General features: G+C 39.8%; 1 protein-coding gene across 3 annotated transcripts in view; it reads right to left on the reverse strand.

Annotated features, from left to right (window-relative positions):
• The window catches only part of SPATA6L (spermatogenesis associated 6 like), a 36900-nt gene that overhangs the window by 17052 nt on the left and 2971 nt on the right, over positions 1-16877 (reverse strand). Inside the window, exons 3-7 of one of the 3 annotated variants that reach the window (XM_030567490.1) lie at positions 14812-14860; positions 14602-14643; positions 10251-10321; positions 4235-4312; positions 2649-2924 (exon numbers count right to left, since the gene is read on the reverse strand). In XM_030567490.1, coding sequence (XP_030423350.1) covers positions 2649-2924; positions 4235-4312; positions 10251-10321; positions 14602-14643; positions 14812-14860 — 516 coding nt within the window. Of the gene's footprint in view, positions 1-2648; positions 2925-4234; positions 4313-10250; positions 10376-14601; positions 14644-14811; positions 14861-16877 lie in introns of all 3 variants that reach the window. The other 2 variants (XM_030567489.1, XM_030567488.1) reach the window with 2 other exon arrangements.

A 16877-nucleotide genomic window follows, 5' to 3' on the forward strand; every position in this document is an offset into this window, starting at 1 on the left:
AAATACAAGGTGGGACTGATTGCTAGGTTCACACATGTTGTAGGAGACCACTTAACATGAAGTGGGCAATTAAAACTTCTGCAGAAGTAGGCCAATGGGGGTTATTAGGCAGCAGGATATGTCAAAAACAGTTGTCATGGGCCATAAAACCAGTGTCTCTACTCATATATTCAGCATGTGACAACAATCAGAAACATCGAAAACAACTTCTAAAATGAAGGAATAATATGAAGCCACATTTTTATTCTGTGAAAACTAGGTCTAGACATGAACATGTTTGCAACTGCTTACAGCTTACAAAGAAAAGAATTAAAAAAATTGTTTCTTCCCTTTCCTCTATTTCTTTCTTTCACAGCTATGAGAGTATACAAAAGAGAACAATATACACAGCACAGTGCAGAGATTTCAGCAAAACCACCTAGTTTAAAAAACACTGGGATTCTGACATTACTGATGTTTTTAGAATAAGGAAATGACAAGTATATAGATACCATCTTGTTATAAAAGAGGTAGCGGATGTTGTGACGGGTTGGATCACAGAAACCCCCTTGGGAGCTGCCACCCGATGTGCCAAGACTACTTCTATCCCTGCCTTCCCTGCCAGCTTGGGGCCTCAGCACCCTGTCCTGCTGAGCCAGACACTTCCATCTACTCCAACAAAGACCCAGGGTCTGAATTACTTGCCCCAAAGCTGCAGGTTTACCTGAAAGGAGCTAACAGAAGTGTTCTTGTCTTTAACACTCAGATGCCCAACCCTCAATGGGGTCTAAACGCAAATAAATAAAGCTTTATACAGGGTAAACTCATAAACTGTTCGCCCTCTATAACACTGACAGAGAGATATGCACAGTTGTTTGCTCCCCCAGGTATTAATACATACTCTGAGTTAATTAATAAGTAAAAGGTGATTTTATTAAATACAGAAAGTAGAATCTAAGTCATTCCAAATAGTAACAGACAGAACAAAGTCTGTCACCAAGCAAAATAAAATAAAATGTGCAAATCTATGTCTAATCAAACTGAATACAGATAAGATCCTCACCAGTTCCAGAATGCTCCCTTTTACAGACTAATCTCCTTTTAGCCTGGGTCCAGCAATTACTCACACCCCTTGCAGTCACTGTCCTTTGTTCCAATTTCTTTCAGGTATCCTAGGGAGGTGGAGAGCCTCCCTCTTTAGCCAGCTGAAGACAAAATGGAGGGGTCTCCCAGGAGTTTAAATAGACCTTCTCTTGTGGGTGGAGACCCCTCCTCACTCCTATGCAAAGTCCAGCTCCAACATGGAGTTTAGACGTCACCTGGGCAATTCACATGTCCATGCATGACTCACAATTTGTACAGGCAGCATCCACTGTTTACATGCTACCTTGAACATCCTCAAGTAGACTTCTTATGTGGATTGGAGCATTCCAAGATCCACTGTCCTTTAAGTGTTTCTTGATTAGGTACTTAATCTCAACATTCCTTTCTCCAGGAACTGATCAAATGCTCTACTAAGGTTATTTAGAAATCAAGCCAGTACACAGCCAAAATTCATAACATTCAAAACTTTGAATACAAAAATGATACATGCATACAAATAGGATTAATACATTCAGTAGATCATAACCTTTGAGATATGTTACATGGCATATGTAGTATAAAACACATTCTAAGCATATTTCCATAAAGCCTTATGGGAGGTACAGTCACAGATGTGGCACTAGAACTTTGAGTTTTCTTTTAAATTTGTGGTTAGGACAGTTTTGAAAAATGCATTCATCTTCACAAAGACTCAAAATATCTTTCATCTTCATGGAACAGCGGACTCAAAAAATGTATGCCCCTCACAGATTGCCACAGGGTATCTATGGAATTTTAAAACATTATAAATGACCATTTAAAATCAAGTAAAACTACAAACTGGGGGAAACGATACATAGATAATTTAGTGGGTTGGCTGGGGTGTTTAGATAGATAAGTAACTAGATATATACACACACACACACCTCACATGGGCACTGTGATACTTAATTAGCTAGTGTTTGTAAATTACTTTGAGATCTTCAGATAAAAGGCCCCATCAGTTCAAAGCCCACTAAAATCAATGGAAGTCTTCCCACTGACTTGAATGTTCTCTAGATTCGCCATTTAAGAAATCCAATGTAGAAAAAAAAATGGGGTTTGTTATATCTTGCTACACTAATGGTCCATCTAGTCCTATGTCCTGTCTCTGAGAGTGACCAGCACTGGATGCTTCAGAGGAAGGCGGAAGAAACCTTATGATGAAACATTAAGGAAAAACCTGTCCCATGAAGACAGCTTCTTCCTAACCCCAGACAGCTAATGGTTTGTTTATGGCCTAAAGAATGAGGGTTCAAGTCTCTTATAATTTTTATCCCATCTAAACGTAACTTTGGATGTCCTTATTAATCATACAAATGTCTAATCTTCTCCTGAATCTGCTAACTAGCTGACCTCAATACTATTTAGTGGCAGTGAGTTCCACAGATCAATTAAGCATTTCTTTTTACATTTACAAATGTGATGCTGGTTAATTTCTCTGGGTCTCATCTTGCTCTTGTTCAGGAAGGATAACCGATGCACCCAATTTACTCTAATATCACAATAACAAAAAAAGAACTTAGTACAGCAATTTTAAGACTTACATGTCTAACAACAAATGGTGGCCTGGTTTCAGCATCCAGTTTGTACCGAAGAGATCCCAGGCTTAGCCTTGATTGCTGCTGTTGGTTTTCTTTGCAGAACTGACATAGGTGCTTTGTAGCATTTGGAGATGGAGAGCGGGATCTTAATAATCTTGTAAGACTCTTACAGATCTTATTATCCTTTTTCTTTATTGTCTTACATCGTGCTGGTGAAATGCTCCTTCGCCTGGGTGATACAGAGGCAGATCTTTGTATCCTCATCGTGTTTCTGCCCTGCTAGATAAATTGTCTCAAAGTAATTATCCAAGCAGAAACATGTACAAGCTATTTGCAAACCTCTGTGTAAAAGACAGTCAGCTAAGCAGTGTTTAAAGTCAATGGGAGGCTCCTACACAACTAAGAGCAGAATATGGCTCTATGTGGCTACAAATTAAAACTGGGGAATCTGTGCCGAGAAGCGACAGAAAGTCAATAACAGAAAGAAGAGCCTCAGGCCTATCTTTTTTATCCATTTTACCTTTGTTTGACAACTTCTTATCCAGGGCTTGATCCTGTGAGATGCTGATTGCCCCCTGTGTGGTGCTAGTAGAGGTCTGTCTCATCTTACGCTGAGGTTATGTTCCACAGTCAGCGCATAAAGTGAAAATCACGTATAGTCAACATTATATTGAGTATAATGGGGGGCGCAATCGCCTGCACTACAGAACCAGTATTTTTTTCTTTGTTGTTGTTTTTTTCTTGTTTTTGCTGAACGCGTAAAGCTGAAATCGCGCATGTTAGATGAGTCTAAGATGCGACGGACCTATAGTACCAACATCTATTGAATTAAACTGGAGTTAAGAGAATCTCTAAAGAAGCATTCAGCAGCTCAAAGGATTGAGACCTAAACTCAAAATCCTGAGTTTATTACTTCAGTGAGAGCTTGCTTGAGTAAGGATCTAAGCATTTGACTCCGAAGCAGCAGTAATTCTGAAGGAGCCAAATTCTGTAACCTTTAATTGAAAAAAACTCCCTTGACCTCAGGGAGAACTTTGTTCCAGAAAGGACTGCAAAATTTGGACCATAAAGAATAATTATCTGGTAATGTACCTAACCTGCTGGTGCAGAGGAACAAATGACACTGGAGATTGTGTCTTGGTTAGTTGGTTATAGCTCAATCCAGAGAAAACTGAAGCTATGTTGGGGGGTTGGGGGAACCAAGCAGAAGAAACAGCAACCAATAGCTTGCAAAAATGAAACACTCACAGCCACAAGCAAACCATTCTCATAAGGGCCCATGGGTCAGGGAAATTCTTCCCACTAGAAATCACAATCAGCCCAAGTCTAGCCTCTTTTAGGAGACAATGCAAGCCCCATTCTTTTGTGTTGGCTTTTCCCAGAATAATCAGCAACATCCTCCTGACAACCACCACCAAATAACAACCCCTCGTCATAGCAGGTGAACTGAGGGAAGAGATTTTGCCTTTCAGTGCAGAATCAGTGTGATTCTTATTGCTGTATGAGGCACTTAAATGCAATAGTGACAGGTCAGATCAAACATTGATGTTTCTGTCCATGTGTGTGTGTCCTTTATTTAAAATACTTACATAAAACTGCTTTCTATATTGAAGTGGAAGCTCAGTGATGGTTGTTCTTGTAGAAAACTCTATTTTTGGTGCAATTCCCTTAAAAATAATAAAGAGGTGAAATCACTAAAAATAATGTCATAGTGCAGGTGTTACAATTTTACAGAGATGAGCAACCGCACCTCTAATTCAGTGACATTTCCTCAAGCTCCTTAATTGTTATTTCAGAATCAGAAGTGACTAGAGGAAGCCAAAACCAAAAAGGGGTAATAACAGATAGCAAAATGAGAATGAACTTGCAATGCAAAATGGCAGCAAAAAGAAGCAAAGTGCTCTTGGGTTGCATATTCAGGTAACACGATATTGAGCAGGGAAGCAATGGACCCTCTTTATGGACCTAATCCTTGTAAAGTGGGGAAAGATGATGGTTGAGGCCAACTATGTAGAAAAATATGTAAGATACTAGCACAATCTCAGAGAAATATTCCATTCCTCAAAGAGTAAGAGCTGGGATGAAATGGGAGAATAATTCTTTTTATAGATTTGAGGGGGCAAACAGCTCTTTCCTGTTTGTGTAACAGCTGTATTTACTAAACACCAGTCTTCCTAATGGGCCCTTCACGCTCCAAACGACATCCTCCAAACAGCTGTGAAAACTGAATCAATATTTCAGTTTTCCTGTCAAGGTAGGTGAAACGGTGACAAATATTGCAGAAAGACAATTATAATCTGTAATTAACAAACACAATCTGTTAACTTGCAATCAGCTTTGCAATTTGTATTTAATGTAGTTCCGATTTCTTTAAAAGCAGTAACTATGAAGTCACCGTAACTGTATGAACATTAAAGGACCAAGTTATACCTGCCTCTACATTTGTGCACTGAGATGGCGAGAGACGGAGCAAGAAGCCATAAACTTTCTGCAGTGTAAAGGGTAGTGCCAGCTAGCAGTGCCTGCGAGGCTCAGAGCCCTAGAGAAAGTGTATCTGCACAGGGAAAAGGCAGGTCAGGGTCCTATCCTGTACACAGGCAGCAACTGTAAGCAAGGGACCTCTGTGGGAAGCACTGGCTATACTTTTATGAGGACTTCTACACACTGTCACTTACATTGGTATAACTAATGTCACTCAGGGGTGTACATAAGCCACTCCCCCTAAGTGACATATGTTACATCGACCTAACCGGTGTGGACAGCGCTACTGCTGCTGATAGGGGCTGAAGTAATTAAGTCGACAGGAGAGCTCTCTCCCATGGGCTTAGAGCATCTGCACTAGCAGCACTGCAGAACAGCTGTAAGCTTTGTAGTGTAGCCAGAGCCAAAATGTAAAGCAGCAAGTCCTGCTGCTCACCACACTTCTCCAAAAGTTTTCCCCCTCTCTCACATCACTCTACCTTCTAAGAGGCACAATTTAGCCCTAAAGGGAGACGTTCAATTTCCAATCTAGTCTGTTTCAAAATTGAGTTATGTTATGTCTTTCCAAATCCATTCAGCCCATCATGACTTTTAGCTTAACTATAATGACTTCAGCTGGATCAGAACAATAAAATTAACAACCAAATGATCAAGTTAGCACAGTGAGAGGCTTCCTTGATTACAAGATACATTCAGGCACATTTTATTCTTAGGTTCAATCTCCAGTCAACGACACTTACTATTAATGGCCAACTGAAAACTGTTTTGAACTCCTTAAGGGTAACAAATTTGAAGGGGCAAGAACTTCTGGGACTGTGTTGCCAATACTGCAGAAAAATCAAATTTATCTGCTTGAAGCTGCTATGGAACATTTGGGTCCCAGCCGCCTCACCAGGCTATAGAAATCAGCATTCCTACAGTTTCAGTGCTTTTATTCCACATAGTGGCTTAGTGACTAAAGAAGAATCAACCCATTATGACAATGTACAAACTGACAATCTGCTAGGCCACTTTACCCAGGTACTGAGTGAGGAGGGAAAGGAGAGGAATGTCAGTTGTCTCTAAAATTACATTTAAATACTATGAAATTTGCAACAAATGACAGAGTGCAGGAACATTTAACAAAGTTTTTAACCAGCAGGCCACCTGCTTTCAGGACATATTGACCTTGATGGAAATTCCGTTTTCATTGTTCAATTGCATTACAGTGAAAGAACATGGGTCTTCGTATGAATTTAACTGAGGAACCAAACAAGTCCAGGCACATAGAGGCAGCAAAGCACATGCCAGGACTTGATGCAGAAACATGTGAATGACTCAGAGTAGAAGACCTTCCAGCCCCATCAGACTATTCTTTTCTGGCTTGACAGGGAACATTTACAGATTCACTCACAGTTACAAAAGGCAGCACCAATGGAGCACTTCACTTGTCCTACTCCATATGAGCCTGAGGTCAAGGTGTCTTTCCATTTATTTCAGTGGGCTTTGGATCAGGCCCTACGGCAGACCTAGATTTCTAGAAGTCCACTTGGACACTTCACATAATATTATTGAGTATTAGAATTTTCTTCTGAGTTTCTAAATGAATTGTTACATATTCTCAGTTCTGACTTATTGTCTCAGACTGGTGGAGGCAGTGGCATTTAAATTTATATTAAAAGAGGGATAAAATAAAACACATAACAGCAAGTGAGAGTCAGACACAGTAAAAATAAGAGAATAAAAATGAGACACTTGGTCACAGCAGCATAAAACTGAACAAGCAGAATGCAGAGAAATGCAATAGACAACCACAGCAGCAACAATATTTAACTTTAATTTACTTAAGAGAAAGAGACAGTCCCACAACTGGATCAACCACTTTTTAGTTGAAAAGCCAGAGCTGAATTTTTAGGTATCAGTGGACAAGCGACTAGAATTTTTGCCCGAGGGGAGGACACTGAAGATGTAATTAATTTCAAGACAATAAACTGGAATCCTACAAAACTAGTGTTTTACAGAGTCACTTTCCACAGTAGAACAGTATTTAAGGTTGAATGTTTGGACTTAAGTTTTGCACTTCCGGATTTGAGGGTTTAACTGTGCAACCTTAGTGCTGCACTAACACAGCTTTACTGCATTTAATCTCTAAATATTACAAATGCTTTATGTTGACTGTAAAACACTGCAAAACAGGTAGTTTTCTTTATTACACAGTCTCACAATCTAGGAGTATCAAACTGTAATATGGTGGCAAGGTTCTTCTGTTGATCCACCCTGTTGGCAGATGATGGACCCCTCAGGGAGATGCTTCTTGATTCCTGCTAAGTCATTGTGGCAGATGTGGCTCATCAACTCTACCCTATATGTAAAGGAGGTGACAGAGGGTTTGCGCATAGGGAGCCTGGGCCTAGGACAGAGAGATCTCTGTAGGGAAACCCTAGGAACAGCTATGCTTAGGAAGATGCTTACATTTACTTGTTGATATTTCAGATGTCAGTAAAGCCACACCTCACAAAGGGGTGGACATGATTCTGCTCCCATTTACAATGCTATAAATCAGAAGTAAATGTGGTGAACTCAATGGATTTACAGCAATGTAACAACAGCCTGACATAAAAATCCCAGTGTCCAAAGATTCTGTTCAGAGAAAGTCCAGGAAAGGACACATTCAGGGCCCAATCCTGCCAGCCTTGCTTGTATTAGTGGCTGCAGTTATTTCAATGTAACTGCTCATATGAGTGAAGTGTTCACATGAATCAACCTGCAGGTTGAGCCCTTAGGTAACCTACAGTATCAATAGAAAATTCAAATGATGTACAAAAATACACTCAAATTATGAACTAAGACTCTCAGTCAGTCAGGATCATAATATGGGATTTAGCAATGTGACTGAAAATTTGGATGGCCCAGCGCATTTAACTTTTGCTTTGCTAGGACACAGAGGGTTTACTCATCCAGTTTTGTAAGTCACCAAACCATCCTGTTAAAAACATAAATGGGAGTGAGAGAAGACCACTGTGTTAGTAGTAAATCATCAGTATAATAGTGAAAATCTAGACTATTGCAGTAAATAAAGTCACAATTAAAGTATGAATGCAATGTACTCCGCAGAGAATTATGAACAGCACAAGACTGGACCTGGAAAATTAAGATAGATAAACTGAAAAAATGTATACGTTGTTAACAGAAACAATCAGACACAGCACATAAGAGTAGTTAGATAAACCTAGAACATCACATGGACTAGAATACTGAAAAAATTAAGGATGACAACAAAAGAGATGAATGTGGTATCAAGAATACAGTAATGTATTATAATAATTAACAGAATTAGTCTTAATAAGACAACATTAATCAAAACCTAGCTATTAGCTGCTATAATCCTAACAGTATTAGTGGAGCCCCATTTTAGATAATTAAATCTAATGCTGCCTTCTATTTTTTGCCCACATTGAAATCTCAGCATGAAGAAATGCAATGGGCTATTTTTACACATTCAATCCTTGCAGTCCAAATACTTCTTTATAAATGAAGTTCCAGCACTGGTCCTACAAGGCAGTTGGGAAGATTTGAAGGGGAGCCGTACGACACCAGTACCAGTACTGAGACAATGATGACATCTAGAAAAAGAGAATCTGCTGCAATAGTGGGCATTGTTAATATTCTAAGTGATGAGTTAGGTAAGTTACCAGGATTTTAGAGTGGATCATAGTTTGACCTTTTCTCCCCTGTGAAAAATATCAGAATGTGCATGGGCAGGTTGGTTAGTAGAAAATAAGTGAGCAGAATTAGCCTTGTTTTGCTGAATTGCATGATTGACGTAGATGTCACTTTTGTCTCTCTCAGACAATTAGAATGAGAAAAAGAACAGAAATAAGCGTGTACAGGAATTTTAACTCTCAATCAAGGCAATGGTAATTTATTTTTTTTAATCTTAATTACAGGGAATATCAGGAAGCTGAGGTTAATAAAGCCATTCAAAGGCTTGTTACCTGAAACACTGACTGACTTAACATTGAGAAATTATTCTTCTCTCATTACTGTGGCAACCAATAAAATATTCAGATTTCCAACACCACATCAAAATACTCAACATGATCATCCCCAGATAATCTGCCCTTGACCTACCTAACACACTAGATAAAATGCTACACATGTGGCTGATATTAATTATATTGTTTTATAATATTCCATCCTCATAAAAGAAAACTGGATTAAATGTACACCAGTAATGAAGGTGTTATAAGTTTATATGGGGCCATTAAAGTATCTCTGTATTAGGCAGAACTTGCCAATGGCGAGTAGAAAAATGTTCCTGGTACGTGTGAAACTAAACCAGCAATTTATGCAGAATTTAAATTTTTATTTAAAACTAATTACATTCCTAGCCCTTACAGTATTGAAAATATTTTTCTAAATGTGAACCAATGCGGCTTTGAGACTCCAGCAGAGTATTGCTGCTTATAGCTTTCCCAAGCAGTAACGGAATGAAATGAACAAAACCTTGGTCAATTTCATTGCTTCTATTGCATAATCCAATCAGTTTCAGTGAAACTGATGAGAATCTTGTCAGTTTTTTTCTTCTGTTTCTGCTTCAGAAAACTAAGAGCATCAGGAAAGACAGACACTGGACACATTTACAAGGACAGAAGACCCCCCCAAAAAAAGACGATTTGGAGAAGAGTAGGGTAAACTAAGAAAGAGAGAGAGAGAGTGTGTGTGTGTGTTAGCATGTATGTATGTGCATGTTTGTGTGTACATGTGTGTAAATGGCTAGGAAAGACTGTGCCCCCTAGCACAGTCAATGAACAGCGCCCTGGAAATTTACCCAGCACCCTGCCCTTTCACAGCAGCTGAGGATGGGAACTTTGAGGCCAGGCCCTCTCACCCATCTTTTACATTGGCCTCTGGCTAGTCGGTTTACTCTTCAGTCAGGTAATGCCTGTTACATTTTTCAGGACAGTACAGAGCCATACAAGGTACTTGAACATGTCTCTCTGCTCAAGAGCAGTCCAAATTCATGTCTCAAACTGAGATCCTCACAAAGTAGCCCACCCTGTTACACTAGCCTGCTGGGCCAGACCTCTCCCACTTTCTTCTTTTCAGGTACCCATGTCAAACACCCATTTGGAGACAACTTACTGGGAAACTAGGAGACGTTTTCATTAGTAACTCTCTCTCCACACCAGGATACACAGGAGTCAGCTTGGGCTCTGGGAAGAGAAAATCTCGAGTATTCTCTTCATAAAAAGCAAGACTGTCCCCCACTGAAAGAGTGAAAAAATGAAAAACTGTTTCCAAGATGGTTAATATTTTTTTAAAAGTCACACGTTCTATAGCAAACCCTTGGCAGAGTGTGCAAGCTCCCCTTGGCTCACTAGGAGACCTGCCTCTCTTTCCACATTAGGAATAACTTAGTCAGAAGTGCATGAGAGCTTTGGGATAGGTGTGCACCAGCAGGAGTGTCACAGGGAATCGCAAAGGGAGGTATCCCCTATGGATCTGCTCTGAGATTGTATGAGGAGGTGCACAAGTCCTTTGGGCCTTGATGTAGGAAGCTTTCAGGACAGCGGCACTTTGCTTCTCTTTGGTATATTGCCCTGCTCCAAATGGTAAATGGGGGACCCTCAGTTTGAGCCCTGAGCAATTAGTGTAATGAAAACAACAGAAACACTGATAATCAGTGAATACTCTGTTCTGTTGTGTGCTCATTTTTAATTTGTGAGAAAGGCTCCAGTAAGGTCATACTTCTAGTCTTAGGGACTGAGAAAATAACTGCTTTTAAATCAAATGACTTGTTAGTCTCATTTCCATTGCTCTGACTACTCTGCTCCTGATTAATGTCTCTATTTTGAAAGTGAAATGAAGGAGGCAGAAGGGAGAGAGTCAATTTACTACTCCATCTGTAATGAAAGATTAGGCTTAGCACAGCAACACTGCAGCCTGATGCCATCTTTAACACTCAGTTTGTCACCAGTGCCCCAAACTATTTTGGGATCGGAATGACTGCATAACCTCAGAGACAAACGATCCACATGTATAGTGGGGAATTTCCAAAGCAGTGAAACTTTGGAGAGCACACCAAATTCAAATCTGTCCTTCGCTTTTATTAGGGCCCAAGCTTAGGAGAGCTGAGCACCATCAATCTCACTGATGTGATTAGGAGAAGAAAGCATTCAAGATTCTGCCTTTACAGAGCATGGCTCTTCCAGAATATGCAGAGTATCTGTCTATCCATACAGGGCCAAATCCTGACCCCATGATGTACACTGGGAGTTTTCTTAATATCCTCATGGCACTAGGATTTAGCTTATTAGCATTTAGAAAGAGCTTTACTTTTTGAAGCACTGGTCGAACTACTAATTAACCTAATTAATTGTCTATTTAAATAAAATCAAACAGGAATGTTTGCAATGGGCTTATAAAAATCATATTTACACTCTTATGTTTGTTCAGTATAGCTATCATCATAAAGTGATTTGCAGTGCTGTTGTGGCCGTTTTGGTCCCAGGATATGAGAAAGAGAAGGTGGGTGAGGCAATATCTTTTACTGGACCAACTTCTGTTGGTGGAAAGGACAAGCTTTCGAGCCATACCAAACTCCTGTAGTCTGGAGCAGGTAACCAGAGCATCTGAGTTTAACACAAGGTGGGGCAGACTGTTAAGCGTAAGTGGGCAATAAAAGGTTAGATTGTTCAGAATAAGGGGTTCACACATGCTGTGGTCCCTTTATCTTAACAATCTAATCCTTTATGACCCGCTTCATTTTAAGGGGTCTCCTATAGCATGTGTGTACCTCTCATGCTTAACAACCTGTCCCATCTTGTGTTTATCTCAGACATTAGGTTCTCTGCTTCAGATCTAAAGAAGAGTGATGTGTAGCTTGAAAGCTTGACCCTTTCACCAGCAGAAGTTGATCCAATAAAAGATATTACTTTATCACAAGTGATGACAGGAAAAATAATAGGGGTTACTTACCAAGGTAACTTTTGTTCTTTGAATGTACTCTCTCCATACAGCAGGAGTCACATACCCAGCCATCCAACCATGGAACCCTTTTGTGTACTGCTGAGTCCAGCATTCAGCTGACTTAGAGTATAAATATCCTCACCTTTCTAACCATCCTGTTGTTGTTCTCTATTTCTAGAAGCCCATGACATTGAGTTCTGAAGCAGAGGGGAGGAGCAGGGTCAGGGGAGGAATAGCTCAGTGGTTTGAGTATTAGCCTACCAAACCCAGGATCATAAGCTCAATCCTTGAGGGGGCCATTTGGGGATTTAGTTGGGGATTGGTCCTGCTTTGAGCAGGGGGTTGGACTAGATGATTTTCTGAGGTCCCTTCCAACCCTGATAAGCTATATATTTAGAGACAAAGACCACTTTGGTAAGCAACTCATTTTTCTCCTTCATCACATTGCTTCCCCAGGATAGGAGACTAACAAGGAGGTGGACCGTAACACACCATTTGCTAAACTGTGACTGAAGCACAGCCTTCCTGAAACCAGCATCTAAACTTGCTGCAGTGTCAAGCAAGCACCAGTTCATGAACCCCAAGTAGCAGCCCTGCAAATTTCTGATAAGAACATGTTCTGAATACCTGCCAGAAAAGTTGCTACTCCCCTGCTTGAATGGGTTCTGTGACATTCAGATACAAGGACCCTGGCTCGCTCATAATGAGACTAAAGGCAAAGCCTTATCTACCTAGAATATATGTCTATACTGCAGTTAGACACCTGCGACTGGCCCTTGCCAGTTGATTTGGGCTCACCAGGCTCAGACTCAGGGGCTGTTGGACATTCAGACTTAGTCTAAGGCCCTCCCACCTTGCAGTGGCCCTAGAGTCTGAATCCCAGCCGGATCCCAAACATCTACATTGCAATTAAGCAGCCCCTTAGCCTGAGCTCTGCGAGCTCAAGTCAACGGGCATGGACCAGCCTCAGGTTTTTAATTGCAGTGGAGACATACCCTTAGACAACCTTTGAACTAAAAAATCCTAAACTTCAGACTTTTCTCCAAAAGCAATGTATGGCCTATTGGTTTTCATAGAAGGCTTTGGGCCAGATTTTCAAAGACCTTAACTCCTAAGTAGGCACATAAATGAAATAGTAACATTTTCAAAGTGTTCAACTTTTTGAATGACCACACTGAGAGGTACTGCGTGCTGTGCAAGTTTTGAAAATCTGGCCTTTACTTCTGTCTAATGAGCAGCTGCCAGTTCTCACCCTCTAGAGTGTGCAATCAGGTTTCTGATGGAAGGTGGTGAAGCTTTGGGAAAAACACAGAGAGATGTATTGCATCAAAAGAAAATCAACTATTTTTGTTCAAAATTTAGGTTGACGGCTACGCTGTAGTTTGTCCTTATGAAAGATGCTGCATATTGTAGCGATGGCATATTAGAGCCTGCAGCTCTGACGCTAGCACAACTAAGAGTAAAAAAGATAGAAAACTACAGTAAAAGGTAATAAAGAGAGCCAGATTCTTAATCCTTCTCAGCTTGATCCTTTATAGCTGGGTCATTTTTAAGGGCTCTCTAGAACTCCCTCTTGGGCCATGTTTACACTAGAAAATAGAAACATGGCAGCAACCAGTTTCACTGCACTGGTGCTGACACTGGTACAAGACAAACTGGAGTCCGTGCTGGTTTCACTATCAAGCATTACATTTGGATTTTTTAAAAGTTGAGCAAAATCCCTTCATCCACTTTTTGAGTGAAAAAAGAGTGAAAAAAATACTAACTTCCCATTGTAAAAAAAAAAAAAAAAAACTACATATTTTTGCAGGGCTACAACAAAAAACGGAGCTCTACGTTATTATTCGTGTTATATTTACATATCATGGATGAACCATAATGGTAACAGAGATGAGAAAATCTGGAAAAAGAAATTAAAGTAATTTGAATACTCCTAACAAAGCAACCGATAATATAAAAATGCATTAAATATATTATATTAGTGGTAGAGCACTACCTATTTTTCAGTAATGAAAACTGCCAATGATTTTACCACACATACAATTGTTCCATATTTGATTACCTTAAAGAGTAGGGTTATTCTGCCACCCTGTGTCCACTTGATTTTTCTAACTCATAAAAACCACAAAAAAAAGTTGTTATAGAGCCAATGCTAATATCTGCTAAATGGAACTCTAAATTATTATTTGTGTTATATTTAAATATCATTGGTGAACAATAATAGTGACAGAGATGAGAAAGAAGTTAGATCAATGACAGGGGAAAGAAATTAGATTAATTTGAATAATTCTAACAAAACAACAAGTAAGTCACTAGTCAGAAAATGTAACTTATTTTCGCTGGTAGATGATCAAAGTGTATGCAGAGTTGGGGTTGGGGACAGCAGATAGTTGAAGCCCCCTAGAAGAGGAGATGGGAAAGAGGAAGAAAGTGGGGAGGCAAGACTCAAAGTTAACATCCACTGGGATGCTCCTTTCAATGTCTATTAAACTGCTATTTTGTAAAATATTTACTAGCCCAATACCTGAAGATATTAGTTGAATTAATCCAAACGTTGTTACATTGCCTAGAAAAACACAAAAAAAATGTCAAGGTGGCTGAGAAATTATAATATGCTACAGGAGTATTTTGAATATAACAATAAAAAATAAGGATGGATAGAAAGATAGATTTGGAGCAACTACACTGTCTTCAGTTATACATGCATTCAGAATGTTCTTTAAATTATACTTACTTTCAAGCATCTCTGTTACAGCAGCCGGGTCTACAGCACTTTCAAATACCTACAGGAAAGTAATACCAAGTATATTCATCCTTTATATTACAAAAAGCATTTTTATAATCTAGCAGTTACATGAACATTTTTATATATTCAACAAATATTTCCCTACACCATGCTGTATTGTCATTAAGCAAAAACAAACAAACCTGGGAAATACTATATATTTTACTGTGTGTTACATGTTTATTAATGTCAGCTGTAAAATACTGTAACAATTTGTTTAAAAAGTTACATAGAATCTTTAAAATCTTAGTTGTTTAAACCTGAAATTTCACACACTGCAGCCTCTGAGTCAGACTTAGAAGTGAGTCTAAAGAGTTTTTCAGGAAATCTCCTACTGTTGCACTAATATTAGTATAGTTCTACTAGTAGAAGCAATGGTGGAAGAGCTAGTGTAGAGGGGACACCTGTTTTTTGTTTTTTTGAGAATACAGGGTTCTTGATCAAACCATGGGCCTCAACCCACAGTGCTGGCTGCCATCAGTGCCCTGAAGGCCTGAAGCACAGGACAAGCCCTATATAGAGTTCAGGCGTCTAAGGCAGTGGTTTCTAAACTTGTTTCACCGCTTGTGCAGGGAAAGCCGCTGGTGGGCCAAGCCAGTTTGTATACCTGCTGCGTCCACGGGTTCAGCCAACTGCGGCTCCCAGTGGCCACGGTTTGCTGCTCCAGGCCAATAGGAGCTGCTGGAAGCGGCACGGGTCGAGGAACATACTGGCCACTGCTTCCAGCAGCTCCCATTGGCCTGGAGCCATGATTGGCCGGACCTGCAGACGCGGCAGGTACACAAACCAGTCCAGCCCGCCAGGGGCTTTCCCTACACAAGCGACGGAACAAGTTTGGGAACCACTGGTCTAAGGTGACAATCCTATTTGTTATTATGTAATTTGCAAAGACTGTACATAAAATCAGAACATTTTATGAATATGAAATAAAAATAAATACATTTTACTTTGCTTAATTTCATCCCATTACTCCTAGCCACAATTTGCTCGTCCACCCTAAAAGAGATTCCTCTGCCTTGGGGTGAAAACATGACATCTTTGAAGTCAATGTGAGTTTGCCATTGACTATAATAGGGCCAGGATTTAACCCTTAGTATTTTGCCTCTTTCAAGCTGCTGTGGTCAGCTATATCTCCACTGAATAATGTTTTAACCCAGCCCTTAAGCATTTTTGTTGCTTTACACAGAACCATAGAAATGTAGGGCTGGAAGGGACCTCAAGAGATTATTTAGCCCATCCCTCTGTGCTGAGATAGGATTAAGGATTTTTTTTGTTTTCCACCCAATTTGTCAACATCTTTCAACCTCTGATAATACTGAAGCTTTCAGGACAGTACTTCAGTGATAGGCTTTTTGGAGGAAGGAAACTCAAAGAGTGCATCTTTGCTAGGAAAAAAGGTATGGTCTTATGTTATGTAAGCTAACACCTGGTAACAAAAATGAGGTACTCTCTTAGTGAAAACATGGCAGTTTGTAGTTTTCAGACACGTTAGCAGGTCACAGTAAAGACTATGTGGGAGCCTAGGATTTATCTTGACCTGCTAACACTTGTTCAAACTATAACTCCCTTGTCTTCACAGGATTTTACTTCATGTTAGTTATTGAGGATTAGCTAACATAAGGTAAGAACACATCTTTTTTCCTAGTGAAGACAAAGCTAATTTCACTCTCAAGTCATCTTCAACTGTCACTGCAGGCCTAGGAAGTGAAAGGCATTTAAACATATTCCTTAGAAAGTGGAATCTTATGAGAGATGTGGTAAAATTTGTGAAAACTGTCACACAGAAAGCTGTATGCAAAAAGCAGAGATTCTCCTAACAGAGCAGAGCAAGAACCATTAGGGAAAGAATAAGGGTAACAGATGTGCTCTGTACTCTTCAAACATTTCTACATGTGTATTAAAACGATGTTACCAGTAGCAGCTTCAACATAGTTTTCTTGTCACTATGGGCAACGCCAAACTGTGCTAAAATCATTTTTAAAAACCATCATCAAGCATAAATCATCATTCATCAA

Source organism: Gopherus evgoodei, chromosome 6 (assembly GCF_007399415.2).
Source record: "Gopherus evgoodei ecotype Sinaloan lineage chromosome 6, rGopEvg1_v1.p, whole genome shotgun sequence".
Lineage (NCBI taxonomy): Eukaryota > Metazoa > Chordata > Testudines > Testudinidae > Gopherus > Gopherus evgoodei.